The 27,854-nt window shown below is 34.8% G+C and overlaps 1 protein-coding gene across 3 annotated transcripts in view; it reads right to left on the bottom strand.

Annotated features, from left to right (window-relative positions):
- Dach2 (dachshund family transcription factor 2) overlaps positions 1–27,854 on the bottom strand; it is a 489,161-nt gene that overhangs the window by 169,497 nt on the left and 291,810 nt on the right. For all 3 annotated transcript variants that reach the window (XM_029473281.1, XM_021153319.1, XM_021153320.1), the window contains one exon: positions 9,685–9,816. In XM_029473281.1, the coding sequence (XP_029329141.1) occupies positions 9,685–9,816 (132 nt within the window). The remainder of the gene's footprint in view (positions 1–9,684; positions 9,817–27,854) is intronic.

Below are 27,854 nucleotides of genomic sequence, written 5' to 3'. Positions count from 1 at the left end.
TAATTAAAATAAAATTAAAAAAAAAAAAGAAAAAGCCAGGGCCAAGAAGTGGGAGTGGGTAGGTAGGGGAGTGGGGGGGGTGGAGTGTATGGGGGACTTTTGGGATAGTATTGGAAATGTAAATGAAGAAAATACCTAATTAAAAAATATTTACATGATTACGATCTTAGACTCTCTAGAGGAAATCATGGTACACAGATCTTCCTGCCAAAAAAAAAAAAAAAAAGCACCAGAGTTAAGAAATAACAATGTATTTCTGCTAGTGAATAGAAATGTATCACAGACTTCATTATAGTCATTTAAAAAGACCCATTTCTGTATAGCTACACTTGTTACTTGATAGTTGCAGTTGTAATCACTCAGGCATCTATTTCCCACAAACTCTCCACAGCAGCAGTCTTTAGTGATTAATTACAAAGCTCCAGGAGCAATAACACACAGACTAATTTCCTAAAACAACAAAAAAACAGAATTTCTCATTTGGAGCCAATGAAACTAAAACAGATTGTTATTTATACTGAAATCTTGATGCAGAGTCATGGTGCTGCCATTACAGAACCTATTAAATACCATGAATCAGAGAAGCTATCAGTTTGTCTTCACAAAAGAAAATGCTATTCTTGCCTGATGATTCTTCAAGCATTTATAGTTGCTTTTCCTCTTAATGTCTATATTTATTAATTTTAATTTTGCCCCTCTTTCCTCTGGTTTTACAGAATTTCTCAAAGGGGTTAACTAAAATGAATTAAAATTTTCTAAAATGAAAAATGTCTTTTTAACACAGTTATTCAAACATTTCAACTAAATATAGACTAAATATAAACTAAATATAAATATATTTTTAGATCAAGAATGTCTTTATTTTATGATGAGTCAAAAGATTCAGAAATTTCTTTATGTCTTGGAGTATGAACTCTGATGCTGTCTAGATGTTTTGTGTGAAGAGAAAAATTCAGAATGTTTAACCTCAATCTCTTTAGGAAAATAATAATAATAATAATAATTTTCTGTATGCTGTTCTGTGTCTGTATGGAGAAGATGACATTTCAAGTCATATTTTGTTAAAATTATTACAATTAAATATAATCCTGAAGTTCCACAATTAGAGGACAAGGGTCAATGAAAAGTGAAAGCTACAAAGTTACAAGTATCAACAAAAGATGCTGGTCAATCTGGTTTGCTGTATGTAGATGAATGTAACTAGATCCAGACTCATCATTCTTCACAATACTCAACTGTAAACGGATCAAATTATTCAACATAAAACCAAATACACTGAACATGGAGAAAGTGAGGAAAAGCCTTGAACTCATCATGTGTAAAGTCTTGCACAGGCAATAAGATCAATTATTAATAAATGGGACCTCATGAAACTAAAAAATAAATCTGTAAGTCACAAGACAACATCATTTGAACAAAGTAGCAGGCTATTGAATGAAAAAGAAATTGCCAACTACACATCTGATATAGGAACGATATCTATAACATATAAAGAACTAAAAAAGTATGTATCAATAAAATAACAAACCAAATATTAAAATGATGTGAATATCTTAATGGAAATCTCAAAATATGACAGACAAATGGCTCATAAGCACCTAAATAAGTGATCAACATTTTCAGTCTTCTTGCAAAATATAAATCAGAACTACTTTAAGATTTCATCTTTCACCTACAAGAATAGCAAAGATCAATAAAACAAGTGGGAATTAATGCTGACTAGTATGTTGGGAAAGGAGAAAACTTATGTATTGCTGGTGGGAATGACACTATGGTTGCACACTATGGTGGTTCCTCAGGAAGAATGGATCTACTTCAAGACCTAGCTATAACTCAGTGCATATACCCTGAAGACATTTCATCCTACCATAGAGACTCTTTCTCAGCCATGTTCACTGTTGTAATATTTGTTACAGCCATAACCTAGAGCCGGCCTAGACGTATGTCAAAAGATGGATGTATAATGAAAATATGTTACATTTACACAATGAGGTATTAATCAGTAATCTGTTTAAAAAGTAAAATCATGAAATTAATGGGTAAGAGCTGGAAAAGTAACCCAGACCCCAAAAGACAAATATGGTACACATTTTCAGTTAAGCAAGCTCCAATCTATATAACCACTGATTTTAGATAACGGAATAATGAGGAATATTCTATCACCATAGGTAGGGGAATTCAAGTAGATAATTATGAATGGGCAGGACAGAGAAGAATCCTGGATCAAATGATTAAGGGAGGAAAGACAGGGAAGAAGAACAACAACAACAACAAAAACTAATGGCCATTTGAATATCCATATAGAAATGCATTGTGATAGAAGCTTCCTAAGATACAGACATATAAAAAGATCCAAATAATGAGAGAGATGGAGTCCAAATTGTATACCACTTCTCAGTAAATGAAAATTCCAGTACCAGGAATGAATCCAGTTGTTTTTCAAAAGGGACCTACGGGAATCCTCAAATAACCCATGCTATTGCCAAGGCTATTGATGGCTTTCCACAAACTTACTATAAGGCCCTATTGTCAAAGACAGCACCTATAGAACACACTGAACACAGAAATGACAATTCAGTGTCTATCAAGGGCCTTCACCCCTACAGAGAAGTGTTCATAGTAATGAAAGGTACTCTTCAAAGGAGTCTCATCAGATATACTAACCACTCTAAGGGTCAAGCATTGTGTCCAGCAGATGACCAAGATGAAAAAAATTCAATGATATTTTTTATATTTCTATTTTTTTATTAGATATTTTCTTTATATACATTTCACCTGTTAACCTGAAAGTTTCCTATACCCTCCCTCCTCCCCTACACACCCACTCCCACTTCTTGGCCCTAGCATTCCCCTGTACTGGGGCATATAAAGTTTGCAAGACCAAGGGGCCTCTCTTCCCAATTATGGCCAACTAGGCCATCTTCTGATACATATGCAGCTACAGACACGAGCTCTGGGGGTACTGGTTAGTTCATATTGTTGTTCCACCTATAGGGTTGCAGACCCCTTCAGATGCTTGGGTGCTTTCTCTAGCTCCATCCCATAATCAGCCACCAAACTCAATGATATTTTTAGTAGTTATTTGTTACATGTTTTGCCATGGCTTTCCCTCTCCCACAGGTCCTTTGAATTTATATATATATATGATATATATATGATATATATATATATACCTTTGAATTTATATATATATATGATATATATATACATATATATATATATATATGTATGTATATCAGCTTCTAGTTATTTCTTTTTACGTGACCTGTTTGTCTAAAAATGTGTATCTCTGCTTCTATATATGCTTCTTGTGCCTTTTGTTTAGATATTTTTATTTTCTGTTTATTTCTTTTGTCCTATTCTGTTTTGTTTTGGTTTATCTTATTTTGTTTGTTTTAGTATTACTCTTATGATGCCTATTTGTTTTCTAAAAAAGAGACAGAACGTTTTTGGATTTGGATGGGATGAGAGATAGAGAGATTCTTGGAAGGGTTGGAGTATATTATATTTTAAAAGTATATTTAATTCCAAGTATATATATATATATATATATACACAGAGAGAGAGAGAGAGAGACAGACAGAGAGGAACGAGGAGGAGGAGGTTGGGCAGTGGTGGCATATGCCTTTAATCCCAGCACTTGGGAGGCAGAGGCAGGTGGATTTCTGAGTTTGAGACCAGCCTGGTCTACAGAATGAGTTCCAAGACAGCCAGGACTACACAGAGAAACCCTGTCTTGAAAAACCAAAAAGAAGAAGAAGAAGAAGAAGAAGAAGAAGAAGAAGAAGAAGAAGAAGAAGAAGAAGAAGAAGAAGAAGAAGAAGAAGAAGGAGGAGGAGGAGGAGGAGGAGGAGGGGGGGGGGATAAAAAAAATTCATGCAATTTTAAGTATGCTTTCTTTACATAATATTTGTGGATGGAGATTTGAGTTCTCAGCTGTTCCTGCTGTCATATCTTTCCTCAGCTATCACAAACTCTAACACTTTGAAACCCTAGACAGAAATACTTTTAAATATAAGTTGTGTTGGTCATGGTATTTTCTTACAGCAATAGAAAAGCAACTAATAAAATGAGTAACAAAAATACCCTCAGATGACAAAGTTAGGACACTAAGATACAACAAAATCTTCAGCCCTACAGTAACATGTATACCTCACCTCTACTCACAAGGCACATGGATCAGTACAGACTATAGGGAATAAATAAACATTAAAGAATGTCATGTTTTGATCATATTCACCTGTCTTACTCAGCTCTTTTCTATCTATCCCCCTTTCTTTACCCACCAGGATTTGTGTCTTATTTTTTTACTTCATTGAGACCAATTTGTGATACCCTGGTATTCTTAGGTGTATCTTCTTCTACTAAATTGTGGACCACATTTCAGGGACCTACTCTGTGGGTTTCTCATCATGCACTCCAGTCTGCTCATCTCCCATCCCCTTGTATCTGTTCTCCACCCTTGCAACACCCCCCAATTACTAACACACACACACACACACACACACCCCAAAGAGAATGAAGCATAAAAAAATCTCATCTTAGAAACTAGTATGTCACAGTGTGTCACACAGTATATATGTCCATACACCTTCACTTGCAAAGGTTTATTGTAATGTGTCATTAGTCTGGTTTGAGGTCTCTGTCTTCCATGGCATCATCAATATTAGATCCTCACTGGGTCTCTTCACCATTATCCTGTTGTTGCCCTGTGTCATGGAGATCCTGTAGCTTTGGATCAGCAGGATAGGCCCTTTAACACATCCCAGCCATTCTCAGATGATATAGATTTGGGGTTGGGACAACTCAGAGACCTGAATCTGGGACTACATGATAGGTGATCTGGTCAGCTTCACCCTATGAACACCACTAAGTAGAGCTCTCCATCACTGCTCTGGCGAGGCCACCCTATGCTTCCATAGGCAGGAGGCAGGGTAAACTCTCCTGATCTCATGCCCTCAAAGCCAACTCTCCAGGAGCCTTGCCTCCAGGGACAGCTCCTCTGTGCAATTCAGGGCCCACTCTCCCAGTGCTACAGCTTGCAAAGAGCTGGGGCAACTCTCTCACTCTCATGTCCTCATGGCTGGCTCAATTGGGCCTTCACCATCAGGGCCAGCTCCAATTTTTGCCCAGGTGAAGTGAAGGGCCTGATCTCCAGGATGCTACAGGCAGCTCTCATCTGCTGCAGGTGGTGATAGGGGCATCTCCTCTGCACCCATGCCACCTCAGGGCAGAGGAGCTGCCAGACAAGTTCTTCCATGATCTCACCCTCAGGGTGGGTTCAACTGTGCCCCTCTACACCAGAGCAAGCTCTATTGTGCTACTCAGGGAAGCCCACTCTTCAGAGTACGGCAACAGACAAGTGCAGGGCCAGCTTTTCCACTCTCATGACTCCAGAGCCAACTCTCCTGACTGCACCAGGTGGTGTATTGAGAGGTGGGGAGGGAATCACCCACATACACATACATGCGCGGGCGCGCACACGCATATACACTCACACACACACACACACACACACACACACACACACACACACACTGCACCTCACAGCAGACGAGTGGTGGGACTATTCTTAAAAAAACAAAAAGTGAAAAAAAAAACAAAAATAAAAGGAACTTTGTAGTGAACAAATGCTACATTTCTGCCATCCTTAAACACAAATCTTCCCAAACATATAGATATGACCTGAGGGCTTGGGAACTAGTCATTAGTAAACGATTATTCACAGAGATAGTAAAAGCAGTTTAATTCAGCAAATAAAGTCATTCCATCTCTGATTTTCACTGTCACATCTTTGAAATAGCAATTTAAATGCTGCTTCCTCATGGGAACTTCTGTATGTCTTTCTTTGCCATGACAAATTTCTTCTCTTTTTTTTTTCAGTATTTTCATAATAATTTATATTTCCTATTTCCTTACTGTCATCTACTTTAGATTAGAGTTACCTCTACAGTGATTTGATTGCTTACACCTCCTGTTTCAGATCATAATCATCAAAATTCAACAATTTTTATTTTCTCCTTTTAGAGATCAAAATATTGTCCTTTTATTGCTAAATATCAGAGATTATTAATCTTAAGTCAATGTAAAAATGTACCCTAACCTAAAGAAGTGATTTAAATAACTAGCATATCTAGAGAGATTTTCATGTATGAAATGCCAGTTCCTACCTAAGTGCTTCAAGTCATTAGTATTTCATATAACAAAACACAAAATGACTATTAGCATAAAACTTAATGGTCACTTTTATGTCAGCATTTAAATGAAAATTCAATATGAATTATTTCCTGATAATTCATAAGGCAGTTAATTGAATATTACTATATTAAGTATAATTTGTTTACTTGATCTTATCCAGTATCCACCAAGTAAATAAAGTCTTAATTATTCTTTTCGACCTAGCTTTCCTTTGGATTATACATGCAATTTCCCAGTTCTGTTTAAACCATGAACATTCAGGAAGATCATGCCCATAACTAGTAATTAGGTCATAAATTTTGCTGACTCTGATCTACCTTGTCAAGATCCTGTACTTCATTTTTTCCCTGGAAGGCACTAAAATAAACTAAAGTTGAAAAATGAGAAATCTGGCCCAGTCTTTGATCTCATTTTAAATCCTGAGTTAGGAAACCTAAGGACATCAAAGACATACTAGTCTCTCAGGTTAAGAAAAACATGTCACATAAAATTCTTAAAATAAGATTATATTTTTAATGTAAACTTTGAAAATTATAATTTATTATTTTGTAGTTTATCAAGATTTTAATTATGCAGGCTATTAAAAACTCAGAAACTTAAATAGATTAATACCAGTATGAATATTCCAGTTTGCTTTCCTTCACTACACAGGTACAAACAATTTCTCTCTACATCAAAATGAGGAAATTGTGTTATAAATGTTGTATGGTCCATAACAGAGACTACTGTATTCTGTTTCTATAGTGTCCCATATAGCATGAAATACAGAAGGAAATCAATTTTACAGCAGTAATTTACATCTTAAGAAGAAGATTGTATCTAGAAAATAACAATAATCATTTACTGCCAGATTTGGAGCACTGATATGTTGCTCAAAATTGTTTGTGATATTCTGAAATACATATAGTGTAGGATACTGGAGTAAATTATTCCTTCATAAAAACATTAAATTTCAAAAGGTTTTTATTTTCTTACACTAATCACATTTTTGCATATTAAAATGATTTATTAATAATAATGATAATTATTATATTTATTTACAAACCAAATGTTGCCCTCCCTCTCAGTCCCCGCTTGAAGAGGTCTTTCCCTATCCTCACTCCCCTTCACCTCTGGGAAAGTGACCTCCCCTTGGGCATCCTCCATCTCTGGGTCATCAAGTCTCTAGAGGATTAGGCACATGCTCTTCCACTGAGGCCAGACAATGCAAGCCTCTGATAAATAAGCTAGAGGACCTGGACCAGCCCATCTATGCTCTTTGTTTGGTGATTTAGTCTCTGGGAGCCCCCAGGAGTCCGGGATAATTGGCATTTGTTGGTCAGAGTTGTCATCTCCTTCAACTCCTTCAGTCCTTCCTCTAACTCTTCCATAGGGGTCACTGACATCAGTCCAATGGTTGGCTGTGAGTATTTGCCTCTGTCTCAGCCAGTTGCTGGTAAAGCCTCTCAGAAGACAGCCATACTAGCCTCCTGTCTGATCTTGGTTTAATTCTGGGCACATTTAAGACACTTTAAGGCTGAATTTCAGCTTGAGTTGATAGGCCTTTGGATATAGAAGCTGGTAGTTCTCTTCTTGTATATTCATTTTGATATTTCCTTAGCTCAGTGATTAGATCAAGACAAAGTCTTTTTATAATACAGCATTGGTGACTAGACAGAATGCTAAAAATATCAACCCTTTGGACTGAGTCAAATGTGAGATGAGTCAAATGTGAGATCAATATTTAAGGCTAGAATTCAATAGTTTTATGACTTAGACAAAGAATATTACTGTGTGCCTCTGTTTCTTTTATTTGAAAAATCTACAAATATTAGAACAACCCTTTCACTGTATTTTGGTGGGAATTATAGAAGCCAGCAGTCCAAATATTATAAATCTATAAGACATGCATTTTCAACTTATTTCCTGTTAAATTGTACCAAAGATATTATAGTTGCTATTCCTGGTTGTCAACTTGACTATATTTGGAAGGAACTTCAATCCACAATTGGAAGGCTCACCAGTGACCTTAATCTAGAGGCTGGGAGATAGAAGTTTCTAATCTGGATCTTGGTATGGAGATCTTGAGGCATAGTGGCTATGGATTCAGAAGATTAGGACAGGAAGATCTCCCAGTTCAAGGTCATCTGGGATTAAAGGTATGATGGAACACACCTTTAATCTGGGCTACACCTTCTGCTAGAGACCATATAGGACATTGGAAGAAGGGAGTCTCGCTCTCGCTCCTTCGCCTGCTTGCCTTGTGGGACTGAGTAACTGCTAGATCCTTGGACTTCCNTTCACAGCTACTACTGAACCATTGTTGGGAATTGGACTGCAGACTGTAAGTCAGCAATAAATTCCTTTACTATATAGAGACTATCCATAAGTTCTGTGACTCTAGAGAACCCTGACTAATACAGAAGTATACAACAAAAATACCACTGGCTCAAAGAAGATCTAAGTCTGTAATTCACCAGGAACATAGCAAGTATACATGGAGAGATCCACAGTGTATTAAAATCATTCATTTTACATTTTGATTTGATTAAATACATTTCCTCCTTAATTCAGCTTTCCATTTCCCTTCAAAATAAAGTTGTAGCATTCTTTTTCCTCGGAGCCTAGTTGTAAAGAAATAAGCCAACCAATCTATTTGCTGCACTGTTTTAAGTTTAATTTTAGCTTGGGAACTTTAGCTTCTGCAACAGATGTTTGTTGCCTTGATTGTTATTTTTCTCTCAAATCTTAATCATTAATTTATTAATCTATTTATGCACATAAGCTAAGAGTTGTGATCACATACTCCAGAAATGTAAGAACACTATCAAATAACAAAGGTCACATTACAATTGTCATAGAATTATTATAAGTATGTTTCTTTCTCTCTCCTGTCTTTCCTTCTTTGTTAGCTCTCTTTTGTACTGCTTTTAAACTTAGGCATGGTCAATAATGTTTTCAATCTAGCAGAATCTACCTGAACAGGTAGTTCTACAACTGAGAAGATTGGACCAGTCAACCTGGAATATGGGCTGTGCTTTTCATTTTGAGAATGATGGGGTAAGAAGTTTGTCTTTCATCTAGAATAGGACACTGTTTTTCAGATATGGAGTGTGATAGCTAATATTATAACAATTAGAATGAAATGACACAACAAAATAGTAGAAAGGTAGCAGACATAGTGTCCAAGCAAGAAGAAAGGTGTGGATTTATGATCAATCTGTGCTATGTAGAGAAACCTCCTGTCAAACACATACACACTCACACATACACACACACACACACACACACACACACACAAAAAAAAAAAACCAGAGAGTTCTAAATGTCTATAAAATGGGAATTTGCAGTTATACTAGCAATAGTTTTCTAAGTTGAGTGTACATGCTTTTAAAAAGTTAAAAACTCTCTGTAGAATAACTATTCTCACTCATTTTTTTTCTTCTCTTTTCCATTATATGATAAAACAGCAAGTGTCACCTTTGGGCAACTGCCGACATCACTCACCTGTGGTAGAATTAAGGTCATCTGGCTCTGACTCAGTCCCATTTTGGCTTCCATTACCTTGAAGAGTATTCATTGCCATAAGCTTCATCTTCTGGAGCTTCATGGCCTCAGCCATTGCTGCAGCTGTGATACCTAAACCAGAATCATCAATTTAAAAATGGGAATAATTGCTTAACGACAGGAAAATCTGGGGAGTTATTTAAAAGGAATGTGCTCGATGGACATGCAGAAAGGTAAAACATAAGTAAGCATTAAAATAATGAATATTTGAAAACTATATTTTCAACTCATAATAACTTCTGATAACAAATATCATGAAAATCTATTTTTAAAAGATGAGACTATGGGTTAACTTATCCTCAATGAAAAGCAGGGAGAAACAAGTAAAAAGATTAAAAATTACAGTTGTTCACTTTATTCATTATTTAATTAAAGAAAGTATTAACAGAAAAACTTAAAATCTGTGTATGTATGAACAGAAATCTAAAGCTGCTAGGGGTGAGAGGGAGAGGAGAATCTCTATGAAGTCTAAGAGAGCTTGACTAGTGGAGGTTTCCAGGTTAATGTGAGTGACTATAGTCAAGATGCCAAACAGTGGGGTCATGGAACCTGAAGAGGTCACCCCTGTAGCTAGGGCAGGGCCTAAAATGGAGAGATGTGGACAATAATGCACCCACAAATCTTTCAACCCAAAATTTTTCCTGTCTCTAAGAAATGCAGGGGTGGAGCAGAGACTGAAGGAAAGGCCAAACAATAACCGGCCTAACCTGGAAATCTATCCCATGGCCAATCCCTGACATTATTAATTCTACTCTGTTATGCTTGCAGACAGGTGGCATAACTGTCCTCTGAGAGGCTCCATGCAGCAGCTGACTGAAATAAATGCAGATACCCACAGGCAAATATTATACCGGAGGTTGGAACACTTATGGAGGAGTTGAGGGAAAGATTATAGGCCCTAAAGGGGGAGGAAACCCCCACAGAAAGACCAACATAGTCAAGTAACTTGGACACTTAAAAACTCTCAGAGATTGAGACACCAACCAAAGAACATACATGGTCTGCAATGAGGCCCTAGCACATATGTAGCAGATATGTAGCTCAGTCTCCATGGCTTCCTACTCGGGCCTCAGTGGAAGAGGATACACCTAATCTGTTAGTGATTTGATGTGTCAGGATGAATGAATATATTCAATATTGGGTCCACCCTCTGAAGGGGATGGAGGATGGAGTAGAAATAAGTAAATTTTAAAAAGGACTATAGGAGGGGAAGCACTAGAGAGGTAGAGAGGGCAATGGCAAGATACAAGCAATATGAAGGTAGAATTGGAATAAATGGGGGTTGAGGTTTTAGTTGAGGCAACTACCATAAAGAAGGGGGGGGGTGGAAGAGAGAAAAATACTGAGTATGATTGAAAAAGCCGTAAAGAATCACATTAGTTTTATGTAACATTACACATTTACACATGAGATAAACACACACACACTGTTATATCACTGACAAAAACCCTGTTGCTAGGCATGACAAAATCCATTTTAGGTTGTTAGGAGAATTCAAGAGACTCCAAAATCAATACATGCTATTCTCATTGCCTTTGGTTGATCCTAAAGGTTGAAGTTCCTATTATTGAAGATACTATGCATTTTAGACATAGGACTCAGAGAATTTGAACTGCATCTATCCTGAAAGCCTTCTTTTTGAGGATTGGCTTTGATAATACCATATAATACTAACTATACTGCTAACAAGAGATCCTGCCAATTTGTGAAGCCTATGAACCCCAATAATGATCTTGGCAAGATATTCCTACAAGCATAATATTGTTAGTTATACCTGTTTAGTAAACAACATAAATTATACTTAAAGCCTACTCAACAGGATGAAAATCATACCTGATACTGGAGTTTACCAAAGTTTCCAGGGATTCTGATATTTTGGATCTTAGAGAAGATCATTTTACCATTTTAGTAAACTATCATAGGTCCTAACTGCATTTTAAATTCTTATCCTTCTACCCATAGATAAGAGAGGCACTAGCTCTTCAACAAAGAATGCTTTTGTATGCCAGAGAAACCTTCACAGAAGTCCACAATTGGTCAATATGCAGAGAACAATTGATCTCAGGCCTAGTACACAGACTCACTGGATATATACAGTATTTTCCTCTTTAAGGGAGTGTCATAAATTTATTCAGACATCATTTTTTACCATCATAACAGTTATGTCACCTTTGTGTTTGTGGCTATATTCTTGCTAGACTGATTGATATTGTAGCCCCCAGGGTTCACAACTGTGTAAGAGTGGTGATTACTGTTTCCCTCATCAAGCTACATTGCAACTTCTGGCACTATGGAATCTTGCCAAAAGTGATAAAGCTTCTAGATCAGAAATAGCTTGATTTAATTTCCTATGTCTCAAATATGTAGTGCTTTCAGCCATGGGGTCTTACTCTCAACTTTTGTTGGGAGAACAGGAACTATGAACCCAACCAGTATTTTTAGGGATCTTTAAGTCTTCCAGCCTAGCAGATTGATGGAGCATATAACATTTCTGGCATTGAACTTTTTGTTTGAAGGGACTCAAAGTTTGAATGATGCAAAAGGTAAGCAGTAGTGGGGTAAAACAATATTTTGTTGATATGACTGTTATGTTTATGGACTCACAGCAGCTGTGGTTGTCTACATAAGATCTACACAAAATCAAGTCAGTTAGAATTCAAGCATAGATGTGGGAGGGACTCAAGTGCTTACACTCCTAGCTGAGGAGTTATTGATAATTAATGGGTGTCAGTTTTTAGAGATGTGCCTTCTGGTAGGCAGACCATGCTTCAGTTGATGTACCTATAGCTATTCATAATACACCCATTATGAATAGCTCACTAATATGGCTGCCTTAACAAGACCTGAGCAATAACAATACCAATAGACATGTTATCAGGAAACATACATACAATGTGAAAGGGGCAAATCTCCTGAGTATCTGCCTGTAGATAAGCTGCAACACACAATTAAGAACTGTTGAGAAATAAGTAGCACTAAATAAATTCAGATGACTATGAAATAAATTTGGAGGGAAAATTTTGGAGAGAGGATTTTGGAGGAGTCAGAAGGAACTAATGGGATGGCATGAAATTGTCAATGAATTTAAAATGTTATAAATGTTAAAAATTACAGTGACTAAATATTGGTCTGATAATGAAACAGGCACATAAGAATAGAGGTTATAGAAGTAAATGTTAAAATATAAGTAAGTGTAATATATGTGTGTTTCCTTGATACATGGGTATGTCTTCCATTCTAATTATATTTCAGTCACTTAAATATAATATTTCCCAAACCTAAAGAAAGAGATGCCCGTGAACATACAAGAAGCCTACAGAACTCCAAATAGACTGGACCAGAAAAGAAATTCCTCCTGACACATAATAATCANAACAACAAATGCACTAAATAAAGATAGAATATTAAAAGCAGTAAGGAAAAAATGTCAAGTAACATATAAAGGCAAGCCTATCAGAATTACATCAGATTTTCACCAGAGACTATGAAAGTAAGAAGATCCTGAACAGACGTTATACAAACACTAAGAGAACACAAATGCCAGCCCAGGCTACTATACCGGGCCAAACTTTCAATTACTGTAGATGGAGAAACCAAAGTATTCCACGACAGAACCAGATTCACACATTATCTTTCCACGAATCCAGCCCTTCAGAGTGGTGCATTTAAAAGGGAAATGAAATATTGATTTTCCTACATGTAACAACTAGTATATATTTATGTTGTTGATGACATTTTCATTTTGTATTTTAATATAATTTTTATTTTTAAATTAGATATAATTACATTATTTTGTCCCTTCCCTTTCCTCTCTCTAACCTCTTCCACGTAACCTATTCTCTTTCCCTTTCAAATCCATTTCTTCTTTTAGAAATGCATATTATTGCATATATGTATAAATGCATCAATTTAGAAATATAGCAAATTGACTCCAGTCAGTGTTACTAGTGAGCATATAATTTCAATGGTTACCATTTGGTTTAGATATTCAGTTGAGGATTCTCATCCCTGCAGATGACTAAACCACCTTCTCTTAGCAGTTTAGAGGTGGAAGCTCATGAAATTGACTCCTTCCATGACAACATTTGTTACTGGTACTGTTCAGGTCTCATTATGACAGCCATATTCTTGAGCTATCATAGGTGTTTGTTGGAGACAAAGTCACATCTGATTTTCTGGTCTCAGAAAATCATTTTCCACTATGTACCTTGAACATTAGATATGGTTGTTATACTATAATATTTATGTGACATTGTTCTTAGTGTTATTGAGCTTTAAATCTTCTGTGCATATGTTAGAATATCAACTTTTTGCTTGGATAAGTGCTCTGAAAATATTTTTTTTTTCATTTCATTAGGTTTGTTTTGTTTTGTTTTGTTTTGTTTTGTTGCAACAAGGAATTGCTGTTCAGGAACTTTTCACATGTCTATATTTTGTGTGTATGCTGATCTTATTTTTTTTAGATATTTTCTTTTTTTACTTTTCAAATGTTATCCCCTTTCCTAGTTTCCCCTCTGAAAATCCCCTATCTCCCCCCTCCCCCTGCTCACCTATTTTGTGTCATCTTCAAGGAATCACTTCCACAGCAAGTGTCAAGAGCTTTTTCTGTACTTTGTTCAGGAAGTTGTGCGGTTTCTTATCACATGGTTTAAGTTTTTAATTCATTTGGACAATAGCTCAGTCTCCCATTTCTGCTTGTGGATACCCATTTTTTTTTCAAACACATGCTATTGAGGAGAGTATTACTGCCCTGTTGTATATTTTTCTACACTTTCCATTTAACCTAAGTTCAACATAAGAATATTCTAAACTCTAAAATCCTATTAAGTACATGTGATGCTATATTAGGATTAAAGAGTCTAGGAATAGTCGTCACAGGAAGAAGTTCAATAAATACTTAAAGTAGCATTCCAATTTTATAAATGAGGATCTCTGAAATCCAGAATGGAACTTGTATTAAGTTTGAGAGCCGGCCAGTAAGTAGTAAGGATGTTTTCCTGCCTCCTGCTTTTTCATTTCAAGGGTTCAACAACTAATCCTCTGTTCTTGATTCTTGTTTAACTCAAATAGCTCCAAAATGGATTTGTGTCATCTAAGTCACTGAACAGATTATTGGGGTATTTGTATTATATATTTTTATGTGCTTTAAGTTATTAATGTACATAAAAAAGCTAGACTAAATTTTCTCAGAATAACCTTATAAAACAATTAATCCATTGACCGTTTTCTTTCTATTATATGCTTTTGTGAAAACCCCATGTAGTTTGTATTAACCATTATCATTATTATTATCCATGTGCATACCTATAGAAAAATTTCCTCCCAATATTTTTCATTAGAAAAGAATATTAGATTTACAAATATATTATAATTATAGCCATTAAACTACAAGATTAATATAAGGTTATCTATAACTTGTAACAATATTTAAAAAGAGAAAATGTATTTATGTTTTGCTGTGAGATAGAAAGCTCGAGTTTTGGTGATTAGGGAAGTGGGGGTGTTCTGAGAGGAATTGGGTAAGAAAAGAACTGTATCAAAATATGTTGTATGAAAAATAATTTTAAAATTATAAGGGCAAAACTACCAAAAAAGATAATGACGATGGATTCTTGATGTGACTTGAAAAGAAGCATGAAAATTTTAGTTTCCTAGTTGTTTATAGTGTGACCATCACTTCATAACACTTTGAAAGCTTTTCTGCCAATAATATAGCTCCCAAATGAAAAACAGTTCATATAATTTCCATCTAGCTTTTAAGTACCAAGCAATGACTTATTTGTTCTTTGCAATTAAAGTTGCTTTGGGTCAAGTATGATGTACTAAAACACCTTTGAAATTCCCTATAAGTCAGTTATGAAAATGTAAATCTTCTAGATGGATATAGTATTCAGGATCTTTGTTACAAGATGCTAATTCTCTGAACTCTATGCAACAAAAGCCCACAAAAAACCCCACAAAAACACTAAAAAGAATCTACCACGTTTACCTTAAAACATCAGAATGCAATAAATGGAAACCTGTAAGAATTGAAAATTAGAAGCTATTACAGAAATGTAAAAGTGATAAAATATAAATACAAACAAACTAACAAAAATCAATTGACTATGAGTTGTCCAAACCAACTTGATACACTTACAATACAATGCCTAATCTTAATGTTCAGGGAGTATCATAGAAGAGGAGATAGAATAAGAGCCATAAGGACTGGTCCTCTACTACAAAATAGTATATGTCTACATTACAGGGAAAGCTGCACCCAAGAAATCTTAATATGCTTGCCTAAAACAGACATGAACCATAACGATACTTGACATGAAAATGTGAATAGAGAAAAATTCACAAAGCCTCAAACTTAGATGGCAATCTACAGAAAGGAATAACACTTCACTAGTAAGGGCCCTATGACAGATTATATAATTTCAAGTGGCAAAGCCTAAGCATATGTACGTATCTATATAAATTTGACCCAGAATTGTTCCTGTCTAAATGAAATATAGGGACAAAAAAGTTTCCTGTCTCAGCCTCTCAAGTCCCACAGCATATCTACTGCTATCTGCTATTTCTAATTTCTCTGTTTCTTACTGCAGATATTCAGAGTGTTTTAGATGCAATGCCTATCATCTTAAACATAGAATACAACTGCTCTAAATACAATAACACTATAAGAAGACTAATTTGAGAAATGTATAATGAGGCTTCTGACTTGGATGCAAATTCAACTTCTTGGGTGCTTTTGTTTCTTGCATTTGAATGTTTCTTTGAGTAATAATCATTTACACTTGTAAGTTCTGATATCATCTTAAATTGGAAATATTCCAGCTTTCTAAAATTAATCACAAAAAGTTGTCAATTACTTTGCTCATAACACCAAAGGATATTTTAAGAAAAAAACTGATAAATATTGACTTATGAACAGTAGATAGAATACTTTCTATTATGTTATACAAATTCTAAGGTAATTCATTTGAACATTCTTCCATGGTGTTACAAGTCACATAAAGGTAATTTCTGATAACCTTACAGTCATCTCCATAGGTTTATGACTTTTTTACTGTAAGTTCTAGTACTAGTAGATCCATTGTAAGTCTGTTTGAGAACATACATTATATATAGAGTAGATATGACAAAACTCTTGCAATTTATGTCATTGGAATGTCAATAACTGGTTCTAAGAATTAGCATTTGAAATGTAAGAGAAGAAAATATTTAATAAAAAAATTAGCTTAGAAAAACTGAAAAACAACCTATAATACTGAGAAACCCAAAACAGTAACACTCCTGAAAAGATCTCCAAATAGTCATTGTAGCCTTGCTTCAAAGGGACAAGCATACCTGGTAACATACTTACATTTCCTACTAGTCAGGACTTAAATTCGTTATTATAGACACAAACAGAGACATATATATTTGAAGTAGTTTCCAAAACAAATTAGAATGCTAACTTCAGTATTAATGCAAAATTAGGAAGCATACAGAGAAAATTAGCTTGGTTCTTATATAAAGACAACATGGAAATGTCTCCAATGTTTCTGTTTAATGACTGCACAACTGTTTGAATACACTTAATACACTGGTATGAATAATATAAAATGGGTAAACTGTATATTTAAAAGAATAAAAGGTATATTTGATTCCATCAGCAATCACCTATAATCAAATACTAATAACAATAAAATAGGAAAAAAAGGATCATTAGCATTGATACTAAGTACAAATCTTGGCTTTTTGAAAATTGCTTAATGGTATTTAGGTTTCACATCTACTGTTTAAACTGAAATTAATATATACTGGCAGTATACTGGATTATAACAACAAAGCAATCAGTTATATGACCCTGAAACATTTTATAAGGATAAACTTGCTAGAAAAAGATAACATTATCAGAAGAAAGCTGAAAGCAAACATACTTGACTAATTCATTTACTGACATTTTTTGATGTAAAAACAATAATAAGAGTCATTAATTCAAATAATGAATACATTTGCATAATCAAGTGTTTGCTTGTAGCAGTTATGACTTCAAGGGACAAGTGGAAGAAGACAAACTAGCCATAGCAGAGGAAATGAAGGAAGAAAAGAGAAGACCTAGACAAATTCAAATTAAACATGTGTATACATCTCATGCTCAGATAATTCTCAAAATAGAAGCATATTTAATTATTTACCTGTATTTTTCCATATAGATTTCAGGGAGTACAATGTTTAGGATATCATTTAACAATTTTTATTTCAGGTATAATATTAATATAAAATGTTTTATTATATTACCATTCATAATCAGTGGTAAATTCTGTGAAATTTCATTGTCTACACACCTTTCATCGGGCTAAATACACATCAATCTACTTCATTTTTGGAAGATCAGTTCTTCTTTTGTTAAATATAAAGGTTACTTCCAAAGCAAATTAAAGTAAAATACATTCTTATTTAGAAAGCAAATATAAGAGGAAAGCTGTCTATTTCCTGATAGAAACAAAATGAATGGGAAATTACCCTCATATTCAAAATATAACTTGTCTACAATTAAACTGTAGTTTGAACCATGTAGCAGCTAAAGATAATTCAAATGTGCTTTGTGTTTGTCAAAGGGTGTCAAACTGCCACTAGGAAAATATGAAAAATCAGTAATGCACCACATTCCAGAAAGGCAATTGGCTTCCTTCCTCTAATATATTTTAGGAACTACTCTTTCCTGAGACATATCAGGTAAGTACCAGAGAATCAAACATGTAGTTGCTTCTTCACTCTTCATGACATTTTTTCTCAAAAATATTGAAAGCCAGAAAAAACAACTACTTTGATATTTTGCTATTTTCATTAAACACTATAACACTTTGTGTTCTAAATATTTATATTCTAACTAAAAGAGAAAAAAGAGATTTTGAAGAATGTAAGTATGTGCCACGCACACATATATTACATAGATAAAGTATAAATATAGATTTGTCAACTATATCCACATCAAATAATATAGTGATGCACAGGAAGATACCAGAAACACCCACATGATCAAATGCACATGAGTGCTATGGAAAAGTAAACAGATACAATACAAATATTAATCTGGTATTTGTGTCTTTCATGGATACAAGAGAAGTTTTTAAAGCCTATTTTACTTTGCCAAATGAATTAGAGAATCTATGAGGACCTTTGAAACTCATTCAGTTACTTTAACAGCTAAATATAACAAACTAGTAATGCTACTCTTGTATTAAAACTTTACACTGTTTCTGTGATCAGAAAAAAATTGTTTTGGCGTTTTATTATGATGACCTAGAAGTCTGTATCATATTAGCATCCCTTTTCTTTCTTTTGCCATTAATTAATTTATTTATTAAATTTACATCTCAATAAGAAGCCCCCTCTCCTCCTAGCATCCCCTCACATGACCCTTCTCCACACCACCCCTCCAGATCACCTCTGAAAAGGGGGATGTTCTCCCACGCTCAGGTACCAAACCACCCTAACACCGACTACCATTTCTTTAACTAGAGTTACTACTATTACCAGAGCAGTATTATTTCTAGAATAAATGGGATTTGGGACACTGAATCATTGCCTCTAAAAATATGAAACCACAGTGATTAATTTTTACTAAAATTTCTGGAGAATATTCTCATCAACTAGGGCAACAATATTATGTGTTTGAATTATAGGCATCCACAAATTTCTTGTGCCCTAGTATAATGACAAGGTGCAAAAATAACTGACCTCTTCCCTTGTGGACCCAAAGTGTCTAATGACATGAATTTCTTCTTGAGAATAATAGAAAAATATGTGTAAAGACTATGATTAGGCCAAAGAATAGACCAAAGAACCATAAACATACACTCACACATACACATGCAGTAAGGACACTATGTGCAGTTAGTACATGACTAGGTAATCTATAATGTGGCATATTCGTTGGCTTCCCACAATTCTGTCAGTCTTATTAACAATAAATTCACAAAGAGATACAAACCAGTTTTTCTCCTTGTGACCAATAGCTTCAGGTGGCTAAGGGAAAACAGTAATTAAAAGCGATCAAGTGAAAGAAAAGCCATAAAGAAATTTATCTTTTTCTTAACCCCATTTTTCCAGTCAGAATTACAAACATTTTGGTGATAATATATTTGACCTCAAAACTTCCACAGCAAGAAATTATCAAACAATACACAGCTGGGACATAGATGAGGATGAAATGGCTTAATACACTGTAAGAAATACTATGCTCTTTTGATGTTGAGATAAGGAATTCAGTCTTTTGTGGATTGCAAATTTCTAAAACTATTTCACATCGATATATTTACATACATAACCCATAAGTTAGTGGAAAGAATTATAATTAAACTTTGTTTTGTTAGTTTCTTTTCTTTCATTTGATTTCTGCCTTTTGCCATTTTGTGTTGGGTCTTTGATGTTGTTTAAAGGATGAGCTTCCAGGAAGATTATAGTAACAGTTTCAAACAGTTGGCATAAATAAATAAAAAATTCATTCCTTCTGTTGAAGATGCCAGTAATAAAAAAATATATAGCTCTGTCAAATTATGATTCTTAACCAGTTATCATTGAGATTTTTAATGCATAATTATAGTTTACATTTTAAAACAATTGTTATATGTCACAGATAATGTGAATATATTTTCTAAAATATTTTTTTCATTCTGTCTGATTTACAGCAATTGATTCCAATATATAGGAACTTTAACAGGGGTACATAAAACAACAAAGTTACATACAAGATACATTTTGATTTTTAGTTTCCATTGTTGTGGTTACCAATAACTACACTGATTATCTTTCCAAAGCTGGTCAGAAGTACCTTTACTTCACAATCAACTAATACAAGTGTAAAACAGAACACACTGACTATGTAAGAGCCATTTTATTCTAAAACATCTATATTATTTCTCAACCAGACTACTGGAAAAAAAAACTTTCTGAATTATCTTTAAGTCTCCAATTTTTCTTCAGTACAGGCTATATACTTTAATTAGTGACATTCTCACAAATAAATGTTTTAACATTCCTCAAAGGTATCTAGCTCTTCCTTACATTCTATTCAATGATTTTCTAAATTAAAAATGTGGTATTGATAACCTCATGAAATCTTACTGTGCCCATTTTAATGTAGAATTCCTACTTATTTCTATCGCACATCCAGTACTCTAGATAGAATGAACCCTTTTGCCCATATTAGCTAGGACTCATCTTCCTATTTCTGTTCATTTGTCACTTTTAACTCTGAGATGTAATTTTAATCTAACCAATCTTTAAAGTATCACTTTAGATCTTAACTTGAAATTTTGCTTTATTCTAACAACTTGAAACAATATTTTATTCTTTCTTTTTTTATAGAGTACAATACACAAACATATGGATATCTATTACTCTTCTGAATTTTATTATGATTATATTTATGCTTTCTTTACCTCACAGAAATCAAAGGTTGTGACAACTATTATTAAATACCAATTGTTACTATTTTTTTTTGCTTTGAAGATGATCTAGAATACTTTTTCAAGGGAATAGCATTGTTAGAATATTAATAAATTACTAGTCTAAAACAAAGTAGTCCAAAAGAAGATAAAGTTCTCAGTATTTAGCATGTAGACATACAGTGGATAAAATGTACTTACAAATACACACATGCAATTTATTTTTAAATTCAATTAATTATCATTTGTTGTCATCTTTCTAGTATTTTTAATCAAACATGAAGATTGCTTTATGCCATATTTATTCAATGGCACAAGCAATAAAATGTATTATTTTTCTAAAATATATTAAAGTGTTTTTAAGCAAAATGTTCAATTTTTTTAATGTACAAGCTTAAAGAACTATTTGCCCCTCACAAACCACAGAGTGGCTCTAAGTGGTAGGAAGAAAATTACTTTTACAAATGAGCAGCTACATGTTATCAAATTACAAGGCATTTTCTTCAAAGACCTAAAGAGCTAGCAGAATGACCAGTTAACATGTTTCCACTGACCTGCAGGGAATTTTCCCCACAGTTAATAGCATCTGAAGAATGCTTCCTTTGATTCTTGTCTTTGACACAAAAATGATTGTCCCATTTAACCAGTCTTCTATCACATATATCAGAGAATCCTATTTACTCACACACTACTGGAACATTAAAACACAATAGAATGATTGTCTCAAGAAGAAAAATTTAAAGATAGACTTAAAAAAAAAGAAAAAAACGAAAGGGGGTTGAGATCAAAAGGTAACTTTAATAGATGTTTGACTAAGGTCATACTCCTAGGAAATGGAACACTGAAGATGAAAGAAAAGAAATAGGTTTGGCTTTTGATCTCAGTCAAATCCATTTGGCATTGTTTAGCTTCTATATAATACTTCAGGTTTACGTGATATCGTGATTGAAATGAATTGGCTTTCTTCTTGAAACTTGTATAGCTATGTATTACTTTGGCAGTTAACAGTTTACTGAAACACTTATTACCCTGTGATCTGAGAGTGCAATGTTAGTTATAAACATGAGTTTTTCATTTTATTCAAACATTTCAATATGATACCATTATATATTTATCCAAATGTAAAATAAAAGATAAAATTTAATTCACAGAAAACCAAGACTGGAGTCACTGATATTACATTTACAAAGGCCTCAGTCTATTACCCATTATTTGGATGCACACTTTCTATGAGTGAGAAAGATTTCATGGCTATGTTAAATCATTTATCAAAGGTTGTTATTTGGTAGATATTCTCTAAACAAAATCATCACCAAAAAGCTCAATTGTATTGAAAATGTGTAGTTTCCAAATGAATGGATTATCAAAAGTTTTCAAAAGGAAATAGAAAATGTCAAAAAGAAATATTATGTTAAATATCGCAATTTTATTAAAATACATATCAATGGTTACTATGTCTCACTGACCTCTATATAATGAGTTGTCAATAAAAAAAAAAAAAAAAGATTAAGAACTCTCTGGATTGAAAAGTGACAGCTATCCAGAATTGGTAATCAACTCAAATCTACTTGTCTTTGAAAACAATAGATTAGAATATCCTCTTTCTCACCTTTCCCTTACTTTCTGTCCTTGTCAAAAGATTATTTACTGCCATTTACTACACTTCCATGGTTCCCACTTTTCTGTCCCCAATTCTAAGCCTTAGTAAAGACCATCTCAATCACAAACAGAAGGCATAGTAGAGAAAATGATAAGAGAACTGTGTTAACTCTTCTCTGGAATAAATCAAAGTTTAAATATCCTGAGGATACAAGGCTCAGATTAGAATTCTTTTGAGACTCAAAGGATTTACAATATGTTTGGCATTCCAGTTTCAAGGAGAAAACAGACCAATATTTCAGGAGACTGTCTAGGGTGTTTTTCTGTCTTTCAATATAAAAATCTTTGTGAGGGGAAACAAAATATAGAAAGACTAAAGATTTTCTGAAGAGTTTTCCCCCCACAGTGGAAAGTATAAAGACACTAGAAAATGCTGCTTATCACATTCCCTAGAGAGAAAAAGAGAAGAGTTGAAAGAAAATATTCTCAAATAAATAGCCCATTCCAATGCTATAAGTGTTCAAAGCAAATAGAACTGAGAGTCTCAGTAATTGTCTGATTGAAAAGAAGATGCCTTTGCCTAGTACCCTAGCATAACTAAGAGGCTCCATACAGCAGCCAATGGAAACAGATGCAGAGACCCACAATCAAACATTAGATGAAGCTCAGGGAGTCTTATAGAAGAGTTGAGTGAAGAATTGAAGGTCAGTAAGAGGTTAGGGACCCCACAGGAAGACCAGCAGAGTCAACTAACTTGGACCATTGGGGGCTCCCAGAGACTGAAACACTAGTCTAAGAAGTGTCTTGTAGCCCAGGATGGCCTCCAAACTGGATATATTGCTGATGATGATCTTGAACTGTTGATCTTCCAACCTCCACCTCCAAGTGCTGGGCTTACATGGTGAGCAGATTCTGAAGATGTATCCTAGCAACCACTGAAAAGAACCCCACATCAAGGAATACAAGCTACAGGAGCCCTTGCACAATGGCCACTGTGATGCAGTAAGAACTCCTGTGGCCTAGGCAACAACCCAGAGACTGAAACCCACAAGTGTGAGCTGACCCTGCCTTTAGGATCCCGAGGAGACACTGTAAGAGCAAGAGAGTAAGCCAGCAGGGCCAAAGGCTGCTTCATAAATATGGCCCTAAATCAAAACGCTGAAAATCCAGACTTGAAGCTGGAGCAGGAGCCAGACAAAACAACTTCATTTGTAAAGAACTAAAGGTCATGGACTACTTTCAAACAAATCCCTCTAATCTAAAAAATAAAAAAAAGAAAAGAAAAGAAAAGAAAAGGAAAAAGAGAAGAGAAGAGGAGAGGAGGGGAGGGGAGGAGAGAGGGGAGAGGGGAGAGGGGAGGGAAGGGAAGGGAAGGGGAGGGAAGTGAAGGGAAGGGAAGGGGAGGGAAGTGAAGTGAAGGGAAGGGGAGGGAAGAGAAGGGAAAAGAAAAGAAAAGAAAAGAAAAGAAAAGAAAAGAAAAGAAAAGAAAAGAAAAGAAAAGAAAAGAAAAGAAAAGAAAAGAAGAAAAGAGAAGGAAAAGAAGATGCCATTCTATTTTGTCTTTTGTCCATAGGCCACTTAAAGACAAACAGCTTTTCCACTTACCATATGGATTAAGTTCTAATAAACTGTAATTATTTTACCTTTACTACCAAATATTGTTTGTAGCCTAAATAGAGCAGTCTAAAGGAAGAGGAACCAACATACTTCAGGTTTGTCATGTTTTCCAATAGATGCTGTGATTACAAAACTACCATGCCTTTACTCCAAGCACCCAAGAGGCAGAGGCGTGCCTATCTCTGAGTTCAAAGGTGGTCTGGTTTGCATAATGAGTTCAATGAAAGCCAGGGCTACACAGAGAAGAAATTCTTCCTTACAAAAAGTAAAAAACAAAATGAAAAAATCAAACAAAACAAAACAAAAAAAACAACCAACTAAACTGTAGTTCAGGAGCTACAAAGATAAAATCAAAGTAAATTTTCTTTGATTTTACTTATTGCTTAATTTTAAAATTAAGATAAATTTTGTGATTAAAAAACATTACTTAAATATACATACTGGATTAATGTTAATTTGTTTAATATTTCTACCTCTACAGCCTTAAACAAAAGATAAAGTTTGTTCTTGCTTATGTATTACAATTGAATTCTGATTTCTTTGAAATAGTTTTATAGTTTCAAATTTCAACACATGAATGCACTAGTGTAACTTGAAAGTTATAGGGGGAGTTTCCCTGATTCTTTTCCTAATTATTTTCCCTAGTTGTTGATTAGTTAATAAACACTGTAGAAGCTAATCACTGGTCGAAGATATGGAGGCAGGATTTTCTGGGCAGGACAGGAGAGAGGAATAAGGTCAGATCACACAGGTGGTGGTGAAGTGACAGACATGTAGGTTTCTCAGGGCACTGGTAGTTTTGTGGCCTCCACAGCTTGCAGAGGCCAAGGAAGATGGGGTAGGATAGTCTTTATCCAGCCTTTGAGTTATCTGGTCAGTTCTAAAATATAAAGGTATCTGGTATTTTCCACTCGTGACATTAAAGTGGTCTGGTAGGGAGCTGAGCCAGACTAGAACAGACACTGGCAGAGCTGGCCATAGGGTGGTTAGCTGGCAAGAGAGCAATCTTGTAGCTCTGGAGAGGCAAAGCCAGCATTTGTAGGAGAGAGGTGTGGCTAGGAGTAGCAGGCTGGGTGACTGCTGGTCCCAGAGTCTAGCTGGACCAAGCCTGGGTTTTATAAAATGACATGCTACACAAAGTAATCTTGCTTTTAAAGTTAAGTGGATGAATATGACCAAATACATTATATTTATGTATGAGATTATCTTCTAATGTAGAGTAGTACAAAAACATTTTTGCTTATTAAATTGAGTCAAATATGCAAATTAATTCACCAATTACTCAAAATTGTATAGAATATTTTCAGTGACTCATTAAAATGTATTTATCTCAAAAATTATATATGAGGGCTTCTTTAACGTACAGTCAGTCCCCCAATAGAAGAAAAGTAACAAAAAGTCATATGTCACAGATCTTAAATGTGGGACAAAGAAATATTAGCTACCTGTCTCTTTTATAACAGTAAGTCGAGGAGCATCCAGAATTTAATGTAATGATTTGCACTATAAGCTACAGTATTGAAACATAAGTCAGTTTCAGGATACACTACCCTCAATTTTAAAATGCTGTTTGAATAGTTCATATGTGTTTATAATGTGTGCTGATAAAATCAAATCCACATCCCTTTCCTTCCGTTTCTTTTCCTATACCCTCTACTATTTTCTCTTTCAACTCCACAGGTTCTATTTTTGATATGTTTACTAATTTTATCAAAATATCATGCAACATATTTTAATCATATTCACTCCTAACTCCCCACGTTAAATCTTGTCAGTTCTAATACCACTTCCTTAAGCATTCCAACACAACTCCAGGCACTTTTTTTTTCATTGACAAACCCACTAAATCTACTTATAGTGTCAGTGTTTACATGGGTATAGGAATATTTACTGGAAGATGGGTCCTTGTCTTCATGTTGAAGAAACGGACTCTCCCTTTTCCAACAACAACCAACTGCTAATTGTTCCTCAGCAAGAATTATAACTTGATTGAGCCTCTTCTACACCCATATATATATATTTTATCCGGTTTGATCATGTGTAGATCTTGTACAAGCAGTACCAACTGCTGAGTTCATGACTTCAACAATTCTGTCATTTTCAACAAATACAGTTTCACTGAAGACATACATATACTGTCTCTGGCTTGTGCAGTCTTTCTGTCCATTCTTCCATTATGAATACTAAACCATGTAGGATACACATGTTTGTTTTAGTTAGGGTTTTACTGCTGACACCATGACCAAGACAACATTTAACTGGGTCTGGCTTACAGGTTCAGAGTTTCGGTCCATTATCATCAAGGTAGGAGCATGGCAGCATCAAATCAAGCACAATGCAGGCAGAGCTGAGAATTCTACATCTTCATCTTCATCAGAAGGCTGGTAGCAGAATACTGACTTCCAGGCAGCTAGAGTAAGTGTGGGCATGGGACCATGCCCACAGTGACACACCTACTCCAACAAGGCCATACCTACTCTAATAGGGCCAAACCTTCTAATAGTGTCACTCCCTGAGCCAAGTATATACAAAGCATCATATATGTCCCATGTAAAAGTTAGTACTCAATGGTTTATTATTCTCTACATGTCAAAAAATTGTGAATCTTTCTATTCATTGCCATTTACTGTGAGAAAATATGGTTTCTCTGATGATAGTTTTGAGAGGCATTAATCTATGTATATAAACATATGAACCTGTGGGCTATTTTATTACTATGCACATTTAGTAGAATAATAGTGGTGGTTTCTCCTCTAGGTACTATGGCAGGATTTGTGCCCAGTTAATGTTACAAGGAATGAGTTTAGTCTGTGTAGCAGGGTTTATATTCAAGCATAAAGTGTTACTCCCATAGCAACTGTGCCATTTTTTTTCAGCAGTGGGCATATATTGCCAAGCCAGCCAGTATGGTAGCTTAAAGTTTTTACAACAGCCTAAGAAATGAAATCCACAAGTAAATGAAGAGTTTGAAATTATCATCCTAATTGAGAAATTGTAGTCCCCAAAGACAAATGATACAAGTTTTTTCTCATATGGAGGAGCTGACATTGAATATTTTGATATGTACATGTAAACTGAATTAGTCACTAAAGTCAACAAACTAAGAAGAAACAAATTAAGAAGGTAAGGGAAAAATTGAAAAGGAAGGAGTATTCTCCTTACCTTGATTTTTTTTTAAGTAAAAAAGTCGTTAACTTGCATTGACAAGTCAAGCTTTTAACTATAATAATATCTTAAATATATTTTTATTAGGTATTTATTTTATTTACATTTCCAATGCTATCCCAAAAACCCCCCACCCACTCCCCTACCCACCCACTCCCACTTCTTGGCCCTGGCGTTCCCCTGTACTGAGGCAGATAAAGTTTGCATGACCAATGGGCCTCTCTTTCCACTGATGGCCGACTAGGCCATCTTCTGATATATATGCAGCTAGAGACAAGAGCTCTGGGGGTACTGGGTAGTTCATAT

The sequence above is a fragment of the Mus caroli genome, chromosome X, assembly GCF_900094665.2.
Source record: "Mus caroli chromosome X, CAROLI_EIJ_v1.1, whole genome shotgun sequence".
Taxonomy (NCBI): Eukaryota; Metazoa; Chordata; class Mammalia; order Rodentia; family Muridae; genus Mus; species Mus caroli.
This window is presented reverse-complemented; position numbering and strand designations above follow the sequence as displayed.